This window comes from Lepisosteus oculatus, chromosome 6 (genome assembly GCF_040954835.1).
Source record: "Lepisosteus oculatus isolate fLepOcu1 chromosome 6, fLepOcu1.hap2, whole genome shotgun sequence".
NCBI lineage: Eukaryota > Metazoa > Chordata > Actinopteri > Semionotiformes > Lepisosteidae > Lepisosteus > Lepisosteus oculatus.
In genome coordinates this window covers 15,755,434-15,780,743 of record NC_090701.1, presented here as the reverse complement: position 1 = coordinate 15,780,743, position 25,310 = coordinate 15,755,434, and the positions used below count along the sequence as shown (strand labels likewise).

The 25,310-nt window shown below is 37.1% G+C and overlaps 1 protein-coding gene across 2 annotated transcripts; it reads left to right on the top strand.

The window, feature by feature from the left end:
* The first annotated feature begins 2,179 nt into the window (after window positions 1-2,179).
* LOC102695016 (AFG3-like AAA ATPase 2) lies at window positions 2,180-24,033 on the top strand. Of its 2 annotated transcripts, XM_006634497.3 has the most exons (17): window positions 2,180-2,409; window positions 4,463-4,562; window positions 5,088-5,165; window positions 7,962-8,077; window positions 9,528-9,680; window positions 10,053-10,127; window positions 11,639-11,763; window positions 14,167-14,440; window positions 14,838-14,975; window positions 16,566-16,719; window positions 17,576-17,683; window positions 18,459-18,584; window positions 19,916-20,026; window positions 20,671-20,786; window positions 21,914-22,114; window positions 22,886-23,080; window positions 23,525-24,033. In XM_006634497.3, exons 1-17 carry the CDS (start codon window positions 2,317-2,319, stop codon window positions 23,765-23,767), a joined length of 2,406 nt encoding a protein of 801 aa, XP_006634560.2. In that variant the 5' UTR covers window positions 2,180-2,316; the 3' UTR covers window positions 23,768-24,033. The 2 variants fall into 2 exon arrangements, with proteins under 2 accessions (XP_006634560.2, XP_015210358.1); XM_015354872.2 differs by lacking the exons at window positions 2,180-2,409; window positions 4,463-4,562; window positions 5,088-5,165; window positions 7,962-8,077 and adding an exon at window positions 8,432-9,154.
* The last annotated feature ends 1,277 nt before the right edge of the window (window positions 24,034-25,310 follow it).

The window sequence follows — 25,310 nt, the reverse complement described above, 5'->3', positions numbered from 1 at the left end:
AACAGTAGCCTTCTGGAAATCTAAATGTTTCCATTTAGATAATTTAGACCAATTCGACTAGATAAAAAAATAAAACTTTAACAAGTTAATTTAAAAAAGGTTTTTCTAAACATGGAATTATTTTTGTTCAACAGCAATACTTACTTTAAATAAAATAAATAACTTTAATAACTTAAATGCACTTCTAACTTTTATAGAAATACAGGAGAGGTGTTTACTGTCCGGTTCACTTTGTGTCCTTATCTCAGATTAATTATACTAGATTAGATCATATCAGATTTTGAGATGCAATTTTCTTTTGGTGCTTTAATTTGAATGTACCTGTTTTGAAACAGCAATTTAATCATTATTATGGATTTAATTAAGGGCTTACATATGGTATATTTTATTTAAGTGTGTTTGGGAAATTACAGTCAGACCCAGGAAATATACTTTCTTTAAGAGCAGCTAGACCTTGTAACACTTCTCTCCTGCTCTGAGTGGAGCCCCTGTTAATTCTGAGGTTTATAATCAGTTTCTTACTCAGTACACATTTGTGTATTATTCACCTGATATTTATTTTGAAATCTATCTTTAACTGGTCCATTCAAGGTCTTATACTGTTTACTGATGTGGTGTAGAACATGAAAAAAAATCATCATCCAGTATATATCAGGCTTTTACGGCATATCATTCTATCTTGTAGTCTTTCTGATATTGAAGAATATACCTTGTCTTTCCTTCAAAGATATTTTACAAATAATTATTAAAAATTATTTTAAAAGAACCCTGTAATGATTGAGATACTTAATTGATAGCTCTTCAAGACACTCATCAGGACACCTGGACTGCAGTGATCTATGCACTCTTCTGAGGTATTGATGCATTTATTCAAAGTCTTCAAAGGTATAATTGCAAAGACAGTCCAAAAGATGTCTCCATAAACAACTTTATTTTTTGCACATAGAGTTGTGGGGGCCTGACAAAAACTCTGTGGAGATTTGCAGTAGCAGTTGACTCTCTGAGATCTGTTCAGAAAAGGCTTAATGGCATGCTTTAAGCAACCAAATGATTATTTTTGACCTCTTGAATTCTGAAGTTCTTTACTGACCGAGAATTAGAAACAGATATAAAAATGTATTGAGTCTAAGAGGTCTTATTCTACATACTTTGGTAATTTTAAACTTGCTTAGTAAAATAAAAAAACATAAACTTTATAACCATTAGTGGCAGCTATTTCCAATTACTATAATCGACGAACCTACAAAAAGGTGGGCCTACATTCCCATCTTGTGGCAGGAATGTGTTGTCACTTCTGTTGAAATTCTTGTTTCAAGTAAAATAAAGGAACTGGTACTGTAGATAAAGTCGCCACATAAAGAAGGGTGATTTATCATTTTACTTTCTCAACTGCGTTGAACAATACAATTCTAGAATTTTATCATTCTAGAATGATAAAATAAATGGCTCTTTTCACAACGCAGGCACATGTAAAATGCAATTGTTCTCAAAGAACAGCTTTGTTCTAATAAGCCATCCCTTAAAGATATACAACTATAGTGTATGAAGATTCAAAGAATAGTTTGTCGACAATACACTGGCACTTCTACGATCACTCCGGATTGTTCAGATTGTTGTATTTATAGATTTTGCATTGATTAGAGGTCTTTTTCCCCCCGAAAATTACCTGTCATGTTAAAAAGTAACTGAAATGCAGATATTTGTTTAATACATGCGTGACTGCAGTTAAAATGTGTTTTTTAACTGGTATGGATGGTATGGATAAATTTGTTTGCAGTAAGTATAATTATCCATTTTATACCCAATAAGCAAAAACAGAAATCTATTTCCACGTTGGTATGCGAGTTGTAGCTAGAAAATACGGTGTAGTTACAAATGATCAAAGCTCTATTTGAATTATACAGGTATCTCGAGTTCTTGCATACACTGATAAAAGAACCAAAATAGACCTACCACACAAATAAAAATCGGTATTAATAAAACCTTATTGACGATCGAACAAACGTCAAACGCTTTCCATAAATCGTTAAACACAAGTAATGCACTCGAATTTGTAAGCTTTCGTATACATGTTTCTGCTGAGTCATCTACAGTGCTGCTGTGGTGCTTCTACAGTGACTCAGCACTTCGTGTTCACGCAAACCTAAGGCGAAATACGTCACAGCGTGTTGGTGGACGGACGTGATGACGTATTGTTATTTTGAGAATGGCGGAGAGGAATGGAGGAAAAAGTCTTAGTGTAGTAGGACAATCGAATAATACAGATTTGCATTTGTTTATGGTAAAACTTTAGAAAACTAAAACGAAATCAGCAGGATGGCCCATCGTTATCTTCTTCTGTCTAAAGGCTGTAGGAATCTTTTCAAAAGCTTGTTTTCTCCTAACAACGTCACAGGTAGCAAAAGGCTGGTAAGTGCTTGTAACCCTAGCACCTGTTTTATGTGGGTCCGAGATTTTTGTGTGGATACGATGATTGTATAAATCACCTCACCCGAGTTTACTATTGCAACAAGGATCGTCGTGTGTCGTATTGATGTATAAAGAAACGTGTTTAATACAGCACAGGCCTTCATCTGACATTGTTAAGTAACGGTTACATCACAGGTACGTTTGAAGCAATGCAGTTTTTGATAATGTGAAGGATAATTTAGGATACATGTTTTTTATGGTTTCTGGCAGATGTTACCACCTTAGCCTCTTTATTAAAATGAAGTTTAAAATAACCAGTTTTTGCAATAACACCTTCTTAAATGCTCCAGGTGCCAATAACAACCAGATTGTGCAACAACACCTTCTTAAATGCTCCAGGTGCCAATAACAACCAGTTTCTTTTGTTAATCATTAATAATTATTTAATTTTAAGAATTACATTAATATAATATTTATATATGATCTTGAATCGGCAGCAGATTGTGAAATGGAGTAAATCAGGCTGGGAAAATTAAAATATTAATATTAAAAGGAAAACATCTTGATCATCGTTTCATCTATTCGAATTCACTTGGCTCTTTAAAAACATATGGAGGTGAATCTGGAGGTTTGAAGGTTAGATAAACTTAGGCCTTACATAGGGGAGTGTTGGATGTCTTCCGACATTTCCAAGATAACGTTTCAGTCTCACCCTGTACCTGTGGTATTGAATGTAGCCATGTGATACTCTCAGACCAGATGATGTGGAAGCAACCCACTGCATCTTATGGCATTTTCCTTGTACTGAAGTTTTACGTTGTATGTAAAAACAGATAAATACCTTTTCCTTTAGACACCAGCTGGGTGCACTTGAAATTTCTATGGTAGGGAAGCAGTTGTTTTGTTTGCAGCATCATGTAGCACAAAGGAAGGGTGCATTTAAGTATAGATTCTGTGATAATAAAGGATTTTGCTTATTTTGCCTTAGATTTTTGTTTGTCTTTTTTGTTAACACCTCTGATTTGTTAATTATTTGTCTGGTTGTGGGATGCCTTATGTTAGTAGTTAGGCCTAGTGCAGGTGTATTTTACTCACACTTCACAGGCTGGGTTGTCAGGATTGTACTGGCTGTGGGCCCCCTGGAGAGAAGCAGTTTGATATTAGCCTGGGAATGTATTGGCAAACATCATGGCAGCCAAGGATGAGGGTGAGCTGCTGCCTTGCCTAGTTCAACACAAAGCTGTTGTGTTGCGTTGAGGTGCTGCTGCTCTGATTTTGTGCTCTAACCTGTTAAGAGAGTTTGTGTGTGATGTGTGGGGGTAGGTAGGGGAGTCTTTCACCTCTGTACATGTTTGAGGAATGATTTGAGTGAGGGAGGGGTCTGAGGGGCATTGTTGTGAAAGCGTGGCTGGGAGTTTGTGTTTGTGCCATTGTGTAATGCCTCACGTTGATGCTGTGAGCCAATAAAGAAATACCTTCCAGTGCTGAGTTAACACTTGTCAGTTATACAGTATTAATCATGTCACAAACAAAATGTAGTGCAAAAAATAAGCTATGAGTAAGGAGGCAGGTCACCTAAAAGATTACCTTAAAGTTGACCTTAAAGATGCGCTTCAAGTTCAAATAACCTTTTGCTTTCCTCCTTAATCTACATGATTGAAATGTCGTTTGAATTTGAAGTGCATCTTTGTTGCTTGACCTAGAACTTGTGAAACCTAAAATTGCTTAAAAATAGTTATTTTTTCCATGTTTCAGTATGCACTAAAAGAAAATACAGTAGGTTAACAGAACATAGCACGTCCTCGTCATCTCAAAGCATGAATTTGTTCCACATAGTGTCCTTCATAGTGTCCTTTGCATAATTGCCAGTCTGTCTTGTGTTATGCCTCTGAATTTTATTGTAATGAATTTTTGTATGTACTGCCAGCTGTTATGTTGATTTTGACATAACAAATGACAATGTGGCAATTAAGCATGAAGAAGACAGAAGTGAGTTTTAAAGGACTTCGTTGGCTGTGCCTTCTCTAATATTTTGTGATCCTTTTCTTTTAAGGTCTTGGCACAAGAAAGCAGGGATGTTGCAGTGGACAGAAGAACATTAATAGCAAATGTAATTGGTGCCTATAGACGGCTGTGCTCAAGACCTCCGAAAGGTACAGTCATTGCTGTTCAAGCTCACAGAAGAAAAAACTATGTGGTACTGGTATCCGGGCAGTTTCTCAGCTGTAGCCTTTCTCGTATTGTCCAACTGTTTGCAAACTGAGATTAGTGATGGGATGCAAGTCCTCATTGGGAAGGCTAGTCACTTGTGATTGTGAATGAATAATAGTTGAAGCTATCAGTTCTCAAGTGTTGTAGAATGTGTCACTCTTCTTATATTAGTTGTGGCTGGTAGTAATTAATAGGAGTGAAGGCAAGGTGCAAAAGTAATACTTCCCATTCTTAACTACGTGTTTTATATGCATTTCAAGAATGCTTTCTTTTATCCTGATCACTTTCTGATTAGAGGCATCATTTTGTTTTTAAGTGCTGGACATATTTATTATTTGCAAACATACGAAGAGGCTTTATTAGTCTCATAACCATGTCATCACTGTAAGATAGTTTGCGTGCAGCATTAAGGGAAATGTGTTTTAATGATCTTGCCAGCTGGATCAGAAAGAACCATTTTTTTCTAGGATTTGAGAAGTACTTTCCTAATGGAAAAAACAGCAAGAAGAGCAGTGAATCAGAAGGAATGAACAATGGCGCTAAAGGTACACTTGAACTGGCATGATTATTTCTGTTTCTCAAAATTCCGAAATCGGTTTTTATACAGAACTATTTGGAGAAAGTGACAAAGTGTAGGCCCAGTGTGGAAGAACGTACAATCCTTTTGTTATCGTATATCTTGAAAATGAAATGGTAAAGCACTGAGAGTGAAAGTTAACCTTGATGCAAAGGAAATTATGAAATATGGAAGTAAATGTGTGATGTATATAAGAATATAAAGGACTGTTATGTATAAAACGAGGCCCATCTAGCCCATTTGGTAGATTGTTTGATCCACGGACCTTATCCCTTTATTAAACTGTTTTTTGAAAGAAGATAGAGCTTCAACAACATGTCTGGATAGCTTGTTCCATACTCCCACAACCCTTTATGTAAAGATGTGCCTCTTGATCTTGGTTTTAAATGCACTTCCACGTAGTTTCCACTTATTTCCTCTGGTTTGTCTTTCACTGTTCATTCTGAAGAAATCAGGTAGGCTGACTTTCAGAACTTTTGATGATTTTGAATACCCGTGTAATCGGGTTCGTTTGTAGTTTTCTCTGTTCAGGACTAAAAAGGTTCCATCCCCACAGCCCGTCATTGCAGGAAATTCAATAATCATGTTAAAACGTACAAATTGTGCTGCAGAATTGTCTACATACATGTGTATATTTTAGAGGGGGATGTTACATGTGAGGTGTTATATGTGGCATGTTTTTTTTGTCAACACAAATCAACATTAGAACATATGTCAGTGTCAGAACATTAGACTGTAGTCATGTCAATATGTTATGGAACGTGACATGTTGTCATTACACAATCCACAAAAGTACAAGCACTGTTGTGTTCGCCAGTGCTGTGCAAAAGGATAAAAAACATTCAGTTGCTATAGCAGATTTGATTCCCAAATCATGACTGTGTAAAAGATGTAAGTATTCTAAAACTGTAACCCTTAAACTGATATTTAAATCGATGTTGATGGATCAATGTTGTATTATTAAAAAACTATTACTGTAAAAGTGCAAGTGAGTGTTTTCTTGGCTGGATGTTCACCCAGAACCCTTGCAATGATCATTTTGACAGTTTTTTTTTGCTTGTGTTGCAATTGCAGTAAACAACTTGGAATTATACCACCATTATATAAAAATATGATATGGTGCTAAACCAGCTTTAATGTGACATTTTGATCTGTATTGAATAGGCACTGACGGTTCTATTGTAATGAAGTTTTACAATACACAACATGTTTGGTGGCATGTAAGATTGCTGATTAACAGTGACCAGACAATAATCTATTGTCTTTCTTTAACCTGCTCCATTTGCTTCTCAAATTTTGAAACCCTCCTTTGGTTTTGTCTCTTTAATACATTTGTTTCTAATTTTTCTGGCTCCACTAATCGTAATGAAGCATTCTTCCCCCAAGGAAATATTTACAGCAGCCCAGAAGTTTCTTAAAAAATAATGTTCTCGTTCCTTGTGACCTCTGGATAACCTTCCTAACAAAATGAAAAACTGCTATTTGCTTTCTTTTTTAGCCAACAGTAAATCATAGCGTTTACCATTTAGTCTGGATTTAGTTTGGATTGTAGCATTGTTACTGACATATATACTGTATAGAACTAATGCTAGGAGCCAAAAAAAAAGATTTATGAGTTGATTACTGGCCATGAGCACTCTACTTATTCATGGGAGACTTGACTTGTGAGACAACTGTATTTTTAAAATAATATAGTGTGTAGCTCAAATGCCAGAGAAAAACAGAACAATTCAAAGGTCATAGCACAAAAACAATGTATTCATATAAAACAATGAAAATTGGAATTGTAGCACAGACTGTTTTCTAAACATGCTCTTTTTGATTGATTCCTAAAATTCGTTCTCACAAGCCATCTTGAACAAAATGTTTTTAGAACTGTCAATCTATTATTTATTTTAGAAAGTCATTAACTTAAGAGGTCAAAGGTGCAGAAAAAAAATAAAGTCCAAAAGAGCAAGTCTACAAATTCACATTTTGGTCACTGGTTGTCAGATTAAAGTGTTTGCACCTTTTCAATATTTTTTACACATCTGTCACATAATTGACACACAAAATGTAATTTCGTAGGGTTGCTCTTTTAGTTTTATGTTTTTATTAATTTATTTGATTCATGCATTTCTCAAATGAGAGTTAAATTTTTACCGATTATACAGAAGGGCATGTAACTAGACTTGCTCGTGTACGTGGGACTTGAACCCACAACCTTATGTTGTCAACGTTATGCAGGAGGAATGTCTTGATGCTTGCTGTGTCTCCATCTAATTTCCATTCATTTAACTTTTTGCAGGCTCTGTCACTCACTGGTTTCTAAACTGTAGCAATAGCACGTTTGATGGCTATTTAACCTTGTCTTTCAACTAAATGTTCATGTTAGTATGATGCAAACATTGTTCCCTGCTCTCTCTTGATCTCTTTTCGAGAATAGATATTGCCTGCATAAGACAAAACATCTCTGAATGATTTATCCCACAAACTAGTTTGGTAATGGAAGGGTCTGAAAATCTACAGAGAACAGCCAATCTGAACATCATTGAATAGCCTTTAATTTGCTTCCTTTTGCTTTTCCAATACAAATTGACTCGTACACCATACAGTAATTATCACATTATTTTAGACAACCTGTCTAAAGGCATCAGAAGTAGGAAATGTGTTTATTACTATTACTGAATTGTGCAAGAAGGAGGAAGATTCATGTTAACAACTTGTCTGCTGGTGATGAACATTTTCATGCACAAACTTCATATCTGTTTATTTCCAATTTCAGAGGCCAAGCCTTCCAATTCACAGAAATCTTCAGGGAACAGTGGGGGAGGGGGAGGAGGAGGAGGGAAGAGAGGAGGGAGGAAGGACGAGTCAAAGTGGTGGACACGACTGCAAAAGGTGAGATATAAGCAGATAAAGGTCTTCTGCACACATGAACTGCTGAATGAAAGCCTATAAGTGGAAACATTTATTAAGCAGAAAATATATGATGTGAGAGTCAGAAGCTGGACTGCGTAACATCCAGTTTTAAAAATGTGTATTTGTGTTTGATTTGTAGTTCCACATTTACATGTAAAGTGATCTTGATTCTAGGTACATTTCACTGTATAGTCTAAGTGTAACCCCTACCCTCAGGTTTACTGTATCAACCGTTTTACAGCATTTAGGTCGTCATTAAAAAGTATTTATTTCAGGATGTTGAATTTAAACTTACTATTACAACAGGATATTAAGTGTTATTAAAATCTTAATACAATCTTAAAAACTTCATACAAAGTGCATAGGTCTTTAATTTCCAGTTTGTAGCTTATATTGTTACTTTATGAGGTGTTTAACTTCTAGCTGTTAAAAATTGTGCCACATTGTGATAGGACTGTCATTGTTATGGGTTTATCAGCCTTCAGAGTCCCAAAGATTTATTTTTAGTCAAGGAAACCTCCTGGACATATTTTTTATGTACAGTTTTGAGTTTTGCCTCCAGGTTATTCTACCCAAGACGTGAATGTTTTCAGCCACTGCAATTAACACTAAAGCACAAACAAAATCATATGCTCTCTTCAGTACAACCCCAAACTAGTTGATAAATGCGGGCAACACCTGGATGAATGAGGGACTCCATGGCCAATTTATTGTGAGTAAGAGCTTACATACAGGTGTGGCTCATGCATTAATTAAGCAAATAACGGTCCAGCATGGTTAGGGTCATGTATGAAAATGCCAGACTGGCCTGGTTTCCTATAATTATAGCTAGTATGGCTGCAAAAGAAGACTTCAGTGACACTGACAGAGGAGTGATCGCTGGGGTGGGTTTGGCTGGAGCTGAACTTGCGGATGTTTTCCAAGCACTGCTGTCCAAGATGATGTTAGTATGGAACTCTGAGGGAAAGACATCAATAGCAAAGAGCAACAGTGGGCAGACGTGCATACTCCAGGATCATGATATCCAAACGTTAAGTCGAAGTGCGATGCAAAGAGGTGAGCAAATGCAGATCGGTTGACTGCAAATTTCAGGGAGCAAGCAGCCAGTTTCCTCAAAAGCATTCCACCTACAACTCCACAGAGTGACAGATCATTTTTGGGTTGCCATGCACAAGTCTACTCATCCCACCTCTCACTACATTTTTGTCCAAAGGTGCAGATAGTGTAGGCAGTGAACTACTGAGCAGTGGGGACTTGTGATACAGTCAGATGGATCATCCTTCAAGTGGATGAGAGCTGTTGGAGGGGTCTTGAAAAGACTGGTCTTTTTGTTTTACTTTTGCTAAGAAAAGCCTTCATTCTCAAATTAACTGAAACAGTCTTAATTACAGTTCCCTAAACTTGCCTGTTTTTTTTCTTGTGTATTCAGGGAGACGTCCCATGGGATGACAGGGACTTTCGTCTGTATTTCATGGGAGGAGCAGCATTTTGGGCTGTTTTTGCCTACTACTTTTTCTTCAGAAATGCAGGCAGGGAGGTCACCTGGAAAGATTTTGTCAATAATTATCTCTCAAAGGGTGTTGTAAGTATAGAAACGATTTTTGTATTCCTCTTTTTATGTACTCCATATCCAAACTGTCTTGCAACATCAAAACCAGGGCAAAATCATTGGAATTCTCTGCTTTTCACTGGTGTTTATTTCTGTAAATACAGACTTTCTGACGATGTTTGAGCCTCAGGTCCTGCAAATGCACAAGGCCAGTCTCCAAACTCAAATGAATGAAGTAATTTGCGTTTGATGGGTGTGAAAATGCTCTGTGATCATTCATCATCTGCATGAACTTGACATTTTAATGCGAAAATTACTAGAGGGTAAGGGTGCCTGCTTAAATTGGTGTGTAAAAGTGAGCTAAGATGATATAAGTGAATGAATCAATTTTCTTTCATTTAACAGGTTGACAGACTAGAAGTCATAAACAAGCGCTATGTGAGAGTGATATTTTCCCCTGGCAAACTACCAGTTGATGGGGTAAGTAGTTTTTCTATATATATATACTCCCAGTTTAAAACTACTTGTCTTTTAATTGTTGTACAAGGTTAAGGGAAATCAACAGGTCCATTTTCTCCTCGTCATAAAAATCAATTTGCAAATGCCATTTATGAAACTCAATTCATTTTTGAGCTTCCTTATTGTAAAAGTCCAAAACTTTGTACTTTATAAAATCTTTAAAATGTGCAGCGTAAACAACAGTTCAGTTTTCTCTTGTATTATGAAACTGAAACATTTGATGTACGTGGAGTACAAATCAGTTAAAGTAATTAAAACAAAGATAGAGGAATTAGTGTGATTAAATTAATAGATTATAGGTTACATGCATAATGGAAGTGGGAACAAAACGGTGTAATTTTTCATCTAAAAATTTTGGGTTATACACAAATGGTGTCAATTGGAACAAAGTAGATATTAATTTATTATTTTCTCCATCTCGACAATATACAGAAGCAGTTGCAAAATAGGCGAACAGTATGTCTGATAATTCAAGAGTTTGTCTTAAAACTGTGTAGGGCCTTAATTAGCCTTCATCTGAAATTCAGTTAAGTTCTGCACCTTAATAAACTGTGGAGCCTCAGAGATAGTACATAGAAGAGCAGCTCATTATGAGAGTGAGTAGCGAGGACAGTTTGAAATAACACTTCATTTTCTAAAATTAACCCCCCCCCCCACGGAGTGTCAGACTCTTCTGTTACATTACTTATTACATTATCCAATTTGTAACATATTTAGCTTTATGATGTTTTTATTTCTATGTAATTGGGGAAGAAATGTGAAAACATCTGGGGAGCATTATAACTTGGATCTTGTTAAAAGGTCCATTTGCATTTTTTACACATTAAGAAATGTGAAATGGGTGGAGCAGTGGCTCTGTGGTTGGAAGGCTGCCAGTTCAAATCCTGCAGCCGGCAGAGGAATCCTACTACATTGGGCCCCTGAGCAAGGCCCTTAACCCCAACTGCTCCAGGGGCGCTGTACAATGGCTGACTCTGCGCTCTGACCCCAAGCTTCTCTCTCCCTGTCTGTGTGTCTGTGTCTCATGGAGAGCAAGCTGGGGTATGTGAAAAGACAAATTCCTAATGCAAGAAATTGTACAGGGCTAATAAAATGATGTTAAAGAACGTGTCCATTATGTAAAAAAACTCACAGATGAACACTGACTGTGCACTGTTTCAAATGTTCTTTCCCAAATCCAGTACTGGAGGGCCCTTGTGTTTACTTACTATCACAGAGGTTGGATGGGTCTAAAGGCCTACTTTTATGTGTAGCCTTTCTTATGTTCTTACCGTATTTGCAGTCTTTAATTCCAGCACAGCTTTTAACAGCGCTAGTGAACTCATTATTGGCTGAATTTGAGCGGGTGAACAGCTCTTTCCCTCTTGCAAGCCTCGACTTGGGAACCCCTGCTCTTTGTTGTGGGTATTATTTATTTAAGATTTATTGATTTGTTAGGTTAGTTTCACTGTGACTTTTTTTTTTCTCTACAGCAATATGTGTGGTTCAACATTGGCAGCGTGGACACGTTTGAACGGAACCTGGAGACAGCGCAGCTGGAGATGGGTATTGAGGGGGAGAACAAGCTGCCTGTGGTCTATTCTACTGAGAGCGATGGGTGAGGCTTCAGTCCACAACAGGGCATTTTCTGAGACTCTGTCTCTCCATCAGCTTGCGGAGTGCCCAGAGGAATGTGCCATCCCTGATTGATTAGCTTTGTTTTAAATATATGAAAAAGACCGGAATGCAGTTGAGGATATGTTACAAAGCATAATTTATTTCACTTAATTGGTTAATACCTGTAGTGTAAAAAAAAAGAGTTTGCACTGCTTAAAGTCTCATCACTTGGAATTTCACATTCCAAATTTACTACACTGATAATGCACAGTTTTCAATTTGATTGATTAAAAAACAAATTCAGTTGAATCCATTTGTGATTCTTAAGTACAGACTGAAAGAAAGTGACAGCATACCACCTCTTCAGTTTGTTGGAGGTAAAGTAAGTACAGTACACAAGGGAAATTAAGATGTTCTTCCCACAAGATTTTAGGGGCAGAAAAACCCTAAAATAGAGGACGTACTTGATATTGGAGAAACAGTGCGAATATGTTCTCCTGTGTTAGAATAGCTTTGTTAAATGTGTTTTGATTCAAGAGAACATACACTCATTACATTTACCGACTGTAATGCTAGTGCACACATAGTGTGGGTCAGTATAGACAAAGCTAATAATTTTTATTGTAGAACAATACTAAAGTTCATCTTTTAATGTGGGGTAGAGAGAGGTATAGGATGGGGCAGGAGGGCTGAAGAGGTAAGGACAAGGATGAAAAATCAGATTTCAGAAGAGATTTGTAGACAAAGAGTGATGATAAGTGCTTTTGTGTGTTTGCGGGGCAAGTATTGCTCAACACGTTTAAGAAGTCCTGTAGGTGGAGCCATAAGTACACAAATCCCATGTTGCTGAACTGAAGACCCCTTTCAGCAACTGTTTTACTGGACAAATCCCTCCCTTATAAGGGAAGTTCTTTACAACCTAGGAGACGGTTCAAAGGCTTACTCACATCCTCTCAGGCCTCCAGATGTGCTTTTGTTAGTGTGGCTGAGGAAGCCACACTTAGAAATTTGCGATAAAGCTGACGTTCTCTGTTCTCCGTGAATTTATCAACTGGTTAATGGGAGCGGACCACTTAGCTAGAGCAGTATTTTAAGGAGAAGTCTCTGTTACTTTTGTTGCCATTTTTTTTTTCTTATATCCATATAAGGTAGGAAGTAAAACACCGTCATTTTGGGAAGCTGATGAATGGAAGTTGCTTCCTCCTGTTCCTTCAGTTTAAAGATGAACACATAATGTGGTTTCTCTATCGCATTTGTTGGGTAGTCTTATCTCACCAGTGAATGAAGATTAAACAGATTTAGATTCAACGTGTCTTAAATTTTGGAATGGCTAGATAAAGAATCTTTTAATTACATTGTGAAATTAATCTTCATTCATCATTTTGTAATACTTTCGTACTTTGTAATTGTAATGTATTTTAAATCCCTTTAAAAGTTAACAACAAGCTAAAAATCTTTCTTCGTCAGAAGAACAGGACACTATCCACTTTTTGTTCACTTTCTTTACCACAAGTTAACAACCAAGTGTTGTTGTGACACCTGTTTGGTTGAAAGGTTTTGATTTCTAGCAAGCCTCAATCTATAGTTCCACTTCTGAAAGAGTTTAGCAGCAACAAAGAAAGAGTCTTTAGAGTGGGAGTTTTAAGGACTCGAGTGTATTTTAACCGGTCTATTACATTGCCAAGAAAAGCATTGATCTTGAAATGAAAATTTCTGTTATTTTTTTTACTTTACCAAAACATACCAGTAATTGTCAGATTTATGACAAATTGTCTGTGCGGTCTCTAAAAGGGATAAAGTTTCTAGGTTGGGTTTCCAAACTCCTGGTAATGTTGTCCACTGTAGGTTATAGGAATACTGATCATAAAAGGGTCCTTTCAGACACATTACAAATAAATATCTTATCTGCAGTCTAAACGAGTGTGTAACAGTGATGGCTTAGGAGGAAGCCTTTTGGACTGTCTCAATCTTACCAGCGTTTCAAAAAGTCTTTGAATCATTATTGAATGCTGTAATGCAGCAGGTAACGTTTTTTTTAACATTGGTTACATTATAAATATTGCTTTGATTTTAAAATCCTGTTAATACACAGATCCTTCATTGGCTTCCCACTAGTTCTTCTGGAAGATCTGTTGCCTAATATCCTTCTCAGTGTTTAAGGTCGACAAACGTTGACCACTTTGTGGATGATACTGGGAGGCAGGGCATTCCACTGCCATGCAGCAGATCTCTTAGAAACTGAGTCTCTGTGGGTTTCTGTACCCGGAATTAATGTATTTTCTGTCAGTTATAACTCTTAGCACAGTTGTTTGCTATTTTGTTTCTAATGGGCGCTATGTAAAATGAAACTTCTGAGTTCACTTACGAACGCTCACCGCGGCAGTCCTGCTCCTGTCTCCTGCAGCTCCTTCCTGCTCAGCATGCTGCCCACGGTGCTCATCATTGGCTTCCTGCTGTACACGGTGCGAAGGGGCCCCGCCGGGGGCGGGCGGTCAGGCCGCGGGATGGGAGGCCTCTTCAGCGTGGGGGAGACCACCGCCAAGGTTTTGAGGGATGAGATCGATGTCAAGTTCAAAGACGTCGCGGGGTGTGAAGAGGCGAAGCTCGAGATCATGGAGTTTGTGAATTTCCTGAAGAACCCCAAACAGTACCAAGACTTAGGGGCCAAAATCCCCAAGGTGTGAAGCTTAGGTCCTGTCGAAAAAGGTTTAACTCTGTTTGTAACAATAAAACCCACATATTTATTCAAGTATATACTGTACAGTTCATTTACACTGCAGTACTTATACCCTACCTAGTGCTTGTGTGCTCTTTTTGGTTTCTAGAACACACTGGGATCCCATTGTTGCTTGCAAAATTGCATTTTTCAATGCGTCATTCAAATATTATCAGGGAAGCAAAGGTAGCAATAATCCAGAAACTAGAGAGATGTAGCAATACTTTCCCCACTCCTTATCCTCAATATTGTTTGTTGCTTGCAATCATTTAATTTGTAGTACAGATAAAAGTTCGATGTTCTGTTGTCATGGCCAGTGTATACATTGACATATCTCATACAGTATCTGCTGTTTATAGGGTGCTATTCTGACGGGACCTCCAGGCACAGGAAAGACTCTCTTGGCAAAAGCAACAGCCGGGGAGGCAAATGTGCCTTTCATCACCGTTAATGGGTCAGAGTTCCTAGAGATGTTTGTGGGTGTAGGGCCAGCACGGGTAAGTTGATGTTTACCGCTTATGTGAATAAATTGCCTTGATTAGCTCCACTACTAAAATCCACTACTGGGAGTGAAAGAGATTGTGTAGATTTCTGTAGAGATTGTGAGATTAAAAGAGACTATGTTGGAACATGAATATCTGTTTTTATTCCAAGTAAAATATATCAATTCCATCTCTAATATAAGCATAGGTTATGATCGTTACATTCTGTTATTTTACCTAGCGTCTCCAGTCGTGCGAATAGTTTAAACTCTTGCTGTTGGTGAATCATTAGAAGTCTGTATTATGCATCTGAATGATGGAGGGCGGGTGGGTGAGCAAACGAGATGATAAGGAAGCGGCACAGAGGATCAGTTGTAGAGAAAGACCACTGACTCAGTGTTTGCTGACCTCAGTGGGAATCCGCCCTGTCAGCACACTGAGATGGCGAATGACCTGATAGCTCAGCCGTAGGAAGAGAACTAGATACTGAGCCAGACAAAAAAGGGAATGAAACAAGCTTAGTGAAAACTCTAAACAGGCAGTTAGTTGAAATATGAATGAAAAAGTTTAATATGTTTTTTCACTGATAGTTAATACACCTGTATACATGTGTGCTATATGATCAGTCCTTGGGAAAGTTAGTTTTAAAAAATCTATTAAGAAATCAATTATGAGTTACTTGATTAAGTGATTTACGTTTTTGGGGGAAATTATTTTAAGTCACAGTGAGGTTTGTTCTTTGTGTATATAGTTACCATGTAAAGTAATTGCCACTCTAAAACATTTTCTCTGAACTTCTTATTAATTTAAAGTAATCTCCTAGCACAAGTAATTTGTACTGTATCTGTAATATATTTTTGTGAAATAATTTTACTAAACACTGCATATGTGTAATAGAAAATATAATCCTAAATGAAGGTTAATTCCACTGGCTAACATAGTAAATATTTTTAAATGGCTCTTCCTCAGCCCATTAAACACTTTGGAAAGGCTTGTTGTCAAAATTCATGTAGACAAGCAGAATTGTTATAAAATCATACCTTGGACTGATATGTCACTCCAGGCAGTTAAGTGATCATTGATTTTTACCTCCAGATGGTTAATGGGCCATCCCTGAAGTGCGGGTAGATCAGTTGCTTCAGTTACTTCGTTGCTAAACTTGTGTAGTTCTTATTGAGCTGCAGGTGATTACAGGAAAATTTATTAAACCTGAAAAAGATGATTGCATTCATTCAGTCAGCAATGAATTATTCTGTATGATTTAGTGTCATCTAGTGCTGAAAATGATTTCTCTCCAAAAGCAGTTAACCAGCAATACAAATCCAGTCATTTCAGCAAGCTAAAATACTCTTGTAAGTCCTATTTTGACTACTTCAGGATAAATATAGTAATTATTTAAACAGTTCTACTGAGAGAGTAAGTCAAAATGTAACTCATCTTATAGGACAGCGCTGGTTTAAATATATTTTTTAAAAATCGGTGTATTTTTGTATTTGTGAACATGAAAAAGTCAATAAAGCATGACAGTACTAATTGCCAATCAGAACTATGAATTGCTCTCAAAGGCATGTTTCAGCTTTTCTAAAACTATTTTTTGTGTTGCAGGTTCGAGACCTCTTTGTGTTGGCCCGCAAGAATGCCCCGTGCATCCTCTTTATTGATGAAATTGATGCAGTGGGTCGAAAGAGAGGCAGGGGAAATTTCGGAGGACAGAGCGAGCAGGAGAATACTCTGAATCAGCTGCTGGTGGAAATGGATGGTGAGAGCAGATGTCAAGGGTTAAAAAGCTAAGGGGAAGGGTGTGGTGAGGAAAAAGCAGTCAGCAGCAGGAAAGCATGGAACTTAATACATACTCTAGCATTCTTTTTTAAAGATATGGAATGAAAAGGAATTATGTTTTTATAGAGTCTAATTTTACGAACTGTTTCTACATAAGTCACATAATGCTTAAGAGCAAGGGATGTCCTAGAAAAAGCAAGACCATATAGTTTTCCAGCCAAGTAACACGTAGAAGTTTATACAAAAATATATATTTTCATTAATTTTACGTCAAGAAAAATCCTGCTTTCCAATTGTAGATTGCCTATCAACTCATGTGCCTAGAAATTGGTAACATTAGCTCCTCAGAGATGTTTGTTATTTTGTTGAACATTAGACTGCCAGTATAAATTGTGAACATTATTTCTTGTACTATTGGGACACACTGGCTTTCTGTGCCTTTTAAGAGCTTTTCTTTTAGTTTGTGGAAAGACAGGCTGAAAGTTTGGAATTATTGGGACGTTTTGGGTGAACTTCAGATAAACAAATGAATTCTAGATAAATGTGAACTGGCAGAGTGTGTGTTTTCTAAACTAAAATGAGCATATTTTTTTTCATTTGAAAGAACTGGATTATTCTGTGTACATTACAACTCTTAAATAATGTCCTGATCTACTGTTGTGCAGCGTTTTGGTGACATGCATAAAGAGCTGAAGTTGTATTCCAGGGCTTTAGTACAGACCTTTCTTTTCCTGTACAGACTCAGAAACAGCGTGGAATTTAGCTGACCTCACTGACTTTCAAGCTTTATAACTAATCAGTTTTGTTGTTAACATAAACCACTCTTTTCTCCTCAGGATTTAACACTACAACAAACGTGGTAGTGTTGGCAGGAACGAACAGACCAGACATTCTAGATCCTGCCCTTCTGCGGCCTGGACGTTTTGACAGACAGATATTTATTGGTACATGTTATTGGCATTTTTTTCATTGTTACAATATTTAACATCTTAGGTTAAAGATTTTCGACAAATTAAGTTCAAAGTTATGAACTTTTGAAAGAAGATGGCTACTCGTGCGTCCCATTGCACCAACCCTGCCATCAAAGTTATTTTCATTTTATTTTTCTTTATTATATAGCTCCTAGTTATAAATAGCTGAATAACGACCCAATGTTTCAATTGACTCTTTATCTTCATCGGTGTCTACAATCAAAGTTCCCCCTTTGATAAAGAATATTGGAAATTAAAATCATTCACTCGGATGAGAGTAGCCTACTGACATGGTGATTAGTGTTGTCACAGCTTTTTCCTAGCTTCAGTTATTGCTTGCTGTGCTTAATTATAAAGTTGGCAAGCTCTCTCCCATGCCCACATGGGTTTTCGTTGGGTGTGTCGGTTTCCTCCCATACTCCACGATAATCCTAGGTATGCTGTCTAGGTGAATGGGTGTCACTATATAATCTATAGTCAGTGGATTGGCATCCTGTCTTGGGTGTATCCTACCCTTCTCTCATTGTCTCCAGCTCACCATGACCCTGAATTTGACTAACATTTGACCATGTGTCATTTATTCTCTCAAGTGTTTTTTGGTCCTTTTCTCCATATTATCAATTTGCAATTTTATTCTTTACTTTTAGTAGAGATAACATCAGAACGTAATTAAAGACAGTAGGCATAGAAAGGATATAGGTGCCTAGAACTGACAGCCATAATATTCTTTTCCCTTTGTTTTCAATAGGGCCCCCAGATATCAAAGGCAGGGCTTCCATTTTCAAAGTCCATCTGCGTCCTCTGAAATTGGACCTGTCCCTAGATAAGGAAGGCCTAGCCAGGAAAATGGCAGCATTAACGCCAGGGTTTTCAGGTGAGTATGAGGAAATGTAAACACTTCAGTGTGCGAGTTTGGTCTTCCTTAATTTCTTTGTGTCTTTTGTTTAGTAAATTTCTTATGAATTCTATCCTGTTGCACCATGGGAGCAGCAACAGGCTTCAGTGGGAGTTAAAATTATGAGTGCTAGTAATAACCAAGTCACTGCAAATTATAGATTAGTTAGAGAATTAACCTTCTCAAAAGAAAATGCAGCTAATACTTTGCAGTCTACTTTTCTTATCCACCTGAAAGCAGCCACAAAGTAGTAAAGCAAACTTTTAAATATTATTAGTGTGCAGCTGTAGAAATTTAAACTGTTTTATGATGCATAGAGGAACATTAGCATTTTTTATTTCTGAATGCAACAGAAAAAAGTATTCCTTAGTGCTGCAGTATGACTTGTTTTATTTTACTTTTAGTAGCATATTTTGAGTGATTTTAGTTAGCTTATTACTCTTTGTTTAACTGAAAACCATGATTTAGAAGCCTGATTGTCTGATCTTGTGACTTGCTTTGGTAACTTAAAAGCATATTTTGTGTTACAATCTTTAGGTATATAATTAACTGTGGTATTTATACTCTATTCATAGTTGTACAACAAGAAGGTACAGTATATAAGGTTGAGTATATCTTAGTTTCAGTATGGCTATCTTAATTATATAAAAGCATTTACAAAACCATTTTTAATGTTTTATTAAAAGAGTACTTATCTGATGAGTGAAATGTGTTGGTACAACTTGTCCTGGATGTTAATCTTATTGTTTTAGGTGCTGGGTAAACTAAAGTGCCTAACTTTGTAGTCCAGTTCACCTTAATTTTATCTCCACACTCCCTCTTAGTCATCTCTCAAAGCACATTTCTCTCAATCACTTGTGTATACCTATATGATAAGCATGTTCTTTCTAAGCATTGGATATGATCTTGTTTCTTATCAGTGTTTCATCCAGGTGACTTTGAGTTTTCATAATTTTGGTAATTTATGAAGTTCTGATCTATAGATAATCATTTGACCTTCTCTTCATCAAGATGGTCAAAAAAGTTCAAACATGCAATGTGGTGCCCGACTTGCTTGATGAAGAACAGGGAATCTGGATTTTGCAGAGACAACGTTTCAGTTTAATGAAACTTATGTCTGCATCTCATTTCATCATGAGATTTCCGATTCACTCATTTGTCTTTGACTGCTGAAAAGACCATGTTTGGTCTTGATGTTTTTATATTTAGCTTTAATTGTATAAAACATGTTTTCCCTCGTTAGTTGGAATAGTGAAAAGCTCATTTTACATGCAGTGTTTCTTGTCCCTTTTGTTTCTGTTTCTCTACAGGGGCAGACATTGCTAATGTTTGCAATGAAGCTGCATTAATTGCTGCAAGACACCTCTCTGATTCTATCAACCAGAAGCACTTTGAACAGGCTATTGAGCGTGTGATAGGAGGTACTGTAAATGTTATCATTTCTTAGTTGAGGGATGCGCAAACCTGTTCCTGCAAAGATGGTGTGTCTGCAGGTTTTCATTTGAAGTTGGCTTTTAGTGAGATGAACTAGCCGGCGTAACGGGACCAATTTAATAACTTCTTTCTGTTCTTTCTGAAAGAAACCTAGAAAACCTGCTAATACTGTTGTCCTTCATGATTGGACACTTGCAGTGTAGTTGATTTGTATGCATCCTTTTTAATTAGAAATATTTTTTTTTGTTTTAACTTAGAAACTTTGATGAGGTTGGAAGGATGAGAAGAAATAAATCGGTGATACACAAAAATAGGAATGTTATTGTGAGAACCTTACTTGCGTATCTGTTTCTTACTGCTTGCAGTTGTATGGTAAACACTCTTTATTATGGACTGATCCAGAAAACAAATGCGTTTTTGGCCTTGAAAATTGCAAAACGCAATTCTGTCACATACAGAAATAACCCAAACGCCTCAAATTCTACAGTAAACTAAGTCATCCAAATTTTCTACATACTAATATTTTTCTTTTGTATCAAATCTGAAAGTGGCCCACAAAGAAGCACTGTGCCAGAAGTGCTTTAATATTTTGTAGTTATGATTTTTTTCAAGATTTTGTTGCCATTTTCAGGTCTTGAAAAAAAGACACAAGTCCTTCAGCCAGAGGAGAAGAAGACTGTTGCATATCATGAAGCTGGACATGCAGTAGCAGGCTGGTATTTAGAGCATGCTGATCCTCTTTTAAAGGTATTTGAATTAAAGCACTTGTGTGGCAGTGATTGCCTATCAAATGTAACCTGTTTACAACATGAAATATGCATTTCTAAAAGATAAACCTCACTGTTTCCAGGTTACTTTACTCCTCTTTCTTTTTACCGTATTTGGTTCTATTGACAATGGAGATATTCATCTCATCAAACAACACCACATCGTCTGGTTTTCTTTTCATATAGATTAACTGCACCAAATTACAGGATTGTAACTGAATGAGGATAAACCTCCCCTGAGGGTTATGATGGGCAAAGTTTTGTGCTTCATACATGTCAATTAATGTCTTGCGCGTGACTGAGAGCCAAGTGTTTGGATGCAAACATTCAGCTCTTAAATTATCCCACATAACATGAACTCCTTTAATGTTGCTTTCTTCAGATGTCTTAAAACTTATCTTCTCAAAATAGACAGCACTCTTTTAAACATGTATGGTCACCCCCTCCTACTAGAATATCTTTGCCCTAAATTTTTAGAAGCGGTGTTTTGATGTTACCTTTTAGGGATACATTTTACTCCTATGAAAAATGCAAGGAATAATCACACATAAGCAAAGTTAACTTCACAAGCTTTAATAGATTGTTTTTTTTATTGTCCACATTATCTTGAATTTAATGCAAGCACTGTCTTGCTAGCTTATATTTTTAGAAATACAAGCTTCTGTATTGCTTAAATCTCATGCAGCTGCTGGAAGCGGCGACAAGGGTTAGAGAGAAATCTGTTCTTGGTGGCTTCAGATGAACAGCTGCTTTGAGGACATAACCCCTGCACAGGTGTAAGCTGACATTGCGAAAGAAGAAGTGCTAGTGCCCCACAAATGCGTGTCTGTATTGAAACCCTTCCACAGAAGCAGCCTGGGAAGTGGAAGCTGAACAGAATATTGGGATTTGTTTCAAAAACCTAAACAGCAATTTCACACCTACTGTACTTACAATATTGAAGCAAAAGGGAGCTTCCTATACAACCAGAGCAACAGGCAGCGATGTTGTTTTTTTAACATCGACATTCTTTTTCCAACTTGTAAGGGACAGAGCACTTTTTAAAATGTAAATTATGCTCGGTGCGCAAGCGAAGGATGAGATTTTCAGTTTTTTTTTTGTTTGCAGGTATCCATCATTCCTCGTGGAAAGGGATTGGGTTACGCCCAGTACTTACCCAAAGAACAGTACCTGTATACTAAAGAGCAGCTTCTAGACCGAATGTGCATGACTCTGGGAGGGAGAGTGGCGGAGGAGATCTTTTTTGGAAGAATAACAACAGGGGCTCAGGACGACTTGAGGAAGGTCACTCAGAGTGCTTACGCACAGGTTTGGACACTCTCATCCTCTCATACAAGGCCATTCAATAGTTCCTTCATTTTAGCAACTGTTATAGAAAGTAATGTCCACTAAATATCAGCCTTGAATGTTTGTTTATGCAGCTGAATATTTCTATATGATAGCATTCAAGCGTGGTTTAACTAGTTGTGCCAAGAGTCACTATTGTGCTGCAATCTTGAGGACATTTCAAGCTCAAGCTAGCGAACACCAGTGAGGCATGAGTTGTTCCACCCCACACAGGGATTCTTTGTCTCGGGTGACTAATGAAGCAGCCCAGGCTCAAGTCCATGAAGTCTGGGGCTTCATCCTATGCTCCTAGTTTTTATTATAAGTCGTTTTCCAGTTGATGAACTGGACAATTGGTACATATATCATCATCACAACTGCTTGGTTAGAGACAGCATTGAAATAGAAAATATATCACTAAGAACATGTATGTCATGTTTTTAAATTATAATAGTAATGTAATCCCTTTGGTTTATTTAATCATTGAAATGTACAAGAATAATTCACACTTCATTCTGAACTGAGTGATGCATATACTATATGAATGCACAGATAAAGAGTATAAAAATATTTGTTATAATAGTTCCAAATTCAAGGATTTTTTTTTTTTTTAATATTGGGAGCAATGTCATTGCACTGTTAGAAAACTATTTTGAGATCCAGGTGGTTTTTGGGAAATGAGAAGATCTTAATCAGCCTAGGACTGGTTTTCTTTTCTGTCGTGTGTGATAACTCTCACCGTTGTGTTCGCAGATCGTTCAGTTTGGGATGAACGAGAAGGTGGGACAGGTGTCTTTCGATCTCCCTCGTCAGGGAGAGATGGTGTTGGAGAAGCCCTACAGTGAAGCCACCGCCAGACTCATTGACACCGAGGTTCGGCTCCTCATAAACACAGCTTATGAGCTGACCCAGAAACTGCTGTCGGAGAAGAAAGCTGAAGTTGAAAAGGTGAGAGGCTTCAAACTATGGGAAAATACATAAAAGGTTTTAGTGATGCTGTATAATTTCTGTTTACGTTTTGAATTCAGTTGTTCCCAGATTTTCATGTTTAGAGGTCACTTCTTTCTCATATAGACGTTTTCCTAACAGTATGAAGTCCAAAAAACAGTCCAAATATAGTCTCTCAATTAAAAGTATTATTTATTCATAATGACATTTTCATAATGTATTTTATGATTCGTTGCCATTATCCCATGTGAAGTATAGTTAGAATAGAAAAATATTAAATTAAAGTATTAAATTAAACAAAGGGTACCAGTGTATTTGCCTTTGCGTTCCTTTCTAATGTATTAATTCTGATTGTTGTTAAATATATGAATTCTTATATGTTAAATATTTTTAAAACATTGATATATGCACTTCCAGAACACTTGATGTTCCCATTTATTTCAGGTGGCACTTCGCCTGTTGGAAAAAGAAGTCCTTGATAAGAATGACATGGTGGAGCTGTTGGGTCCGAGGCCCTTTGCCGAGAAATCTACTTATGAGGAGTTTGTGGAGGGCACTGGAGGTCTTGATGAGGACACTACCCTTCCCGAAGGGCTAAAGGATTGGAACAAGGACCGAGAGAAAGAGAAAGAGGAGAGCACAGAAGAACAAATTGCAAGGCAGATCACTGGAGGAATGCCTTTCTGAGTTTTAGTGCATTATCATAAAGGTTCCTGGCCACTGGCTTCACCAGTGCTCAGAAAGCAGGAAGAAACATAACATTTCACACACCATCTGATATAATGTGGTTATGTTCTTCAGCTTTAAAGATCTTTATAGAAGTATGAACTATCCAAGACGCAGTTTTCAAATGTATCTTTGCAATCTCAGTATCAATCCTGCTTCTGTGAAGTGGAGGATGATGTAAAAAAACAAAATAAAAGACAGGAATTCAAGGGTTTGATTAAATTATACTAAGTGGAGTGCCATCAGCTATCTTGCTGGTTTTCACATTTGTGATTGTTTAGTGTATTTTTCTTGTTTCTCCGACCTACCATACATCTCACCAAAGAAAAAAAAAATAATTTTGTCGAATAATAAAAGCTAATTTTATTGCAATTGGATTCTGTTTGTGAGATAAGATAATAACAGCAAGTCAGCCACCTCTGGGGGTTGATCAGCAAAACTGCATATACTGCATACATACAGTACAGTATGTGTCAGCCTGCACCCTTCATAAAGTGTATGGTAAAATCACTTCTGTCTGTCAGCTGATCTTAAATCAAATAAACCAAACCAAATGCCATGCTATCATAGATCAGTTGTGCTCTTCACGGGAAGACTACAGAGTCTTCTAGTAGAAGCCTTGTCATGTTTGGTTTTATTACGTTAATAAAAATGAGGGTGAACCACTTAAAAAAGTGCCCTAATTAAGCCACACCTTACTCATTCATTTTGGTTCTTGGGCCTGACTGACTAAAGGGCTGACAGAAATATTTTAGCATGCAATTGTTCGCATTCAGCTGGCCGTCTGCTTCCAATGTACAACAGCTGTTCATACCAGAAGATCTTAACTTTAGTGATAACAGCTGTTGAGCACTTAACTACATTGACAGTGCTCATTGAAACCCTCATGTTTTAATGGAAATACAAAAGCCAATATTTTTTTTTTATTTTACACATTATTTATTTACTTCAGAGATTTTTTAGAAAACGTTTTTTTTTAGCCTATCTCATCATAACCAAGTAAAAATGCATCCTCACATGCAGATTCTTGATTTTGCCATGGCAAAAATATAGACATTGAGCCCCTGCAGCTGTTGTGAATGCTCAGGGGGATTTTGTTTCCTGTGCTGGAATGCAAGGTTTTGCACACAGGGATCAGAAATGAAATTTATGAAGCCCGTGGCTTTAAACCTTCTCTTGATTATTACATATCGCTAACACCTTTAAATTTAGTTTCAAAATAGGGTGTTAGGAGGAGCCACATGGCAGCTGTAAAGAGAGGTAACATTAGTAAGAATTGGGATACAAAACAACAAATGCCAAGAAAAAAGGAGTTAATACCTCAGTTTTTGCCCAGGCACGATGTTCATTGGGGTGCTAAAATGAACTAGTGTGTTCTTCTCTCCTGAAGTTTGTTTCCACTGTATTTGAAAAGATCTTCCAGGATGCGCAAGAAAAATAATCCTCGTTTAAAAAATTTACCTATTTTCGGCAGTAGCTGTTAGGAACAGATTATGCACATTGT

Bases quoted from the DNA above. Each gene is read 5' to 3' on its own strand.
- LOC102695016 (XM_006634497.3), top strand. From the start codon at position 2,317: ATGGCCCATCGTTATCTTCTTCTGTCTAAAGGCTGTAGGAATCTTTTC. The intron at 9,681-10,052 runs GTAAGTATAGAA...TTCATTTAACAG, and splicing joins ATTATCTCTCAAAGGGTGTT to GTTGACAGACTAGAAGTCAT. The intron at 18,585-19,915 runs GTGAGTATGAGG...GTTTCTCTACAG, and splicing joins ATTAACGCCAGGGTTTTCAG to GGGCAGACATTGCTAATGTT.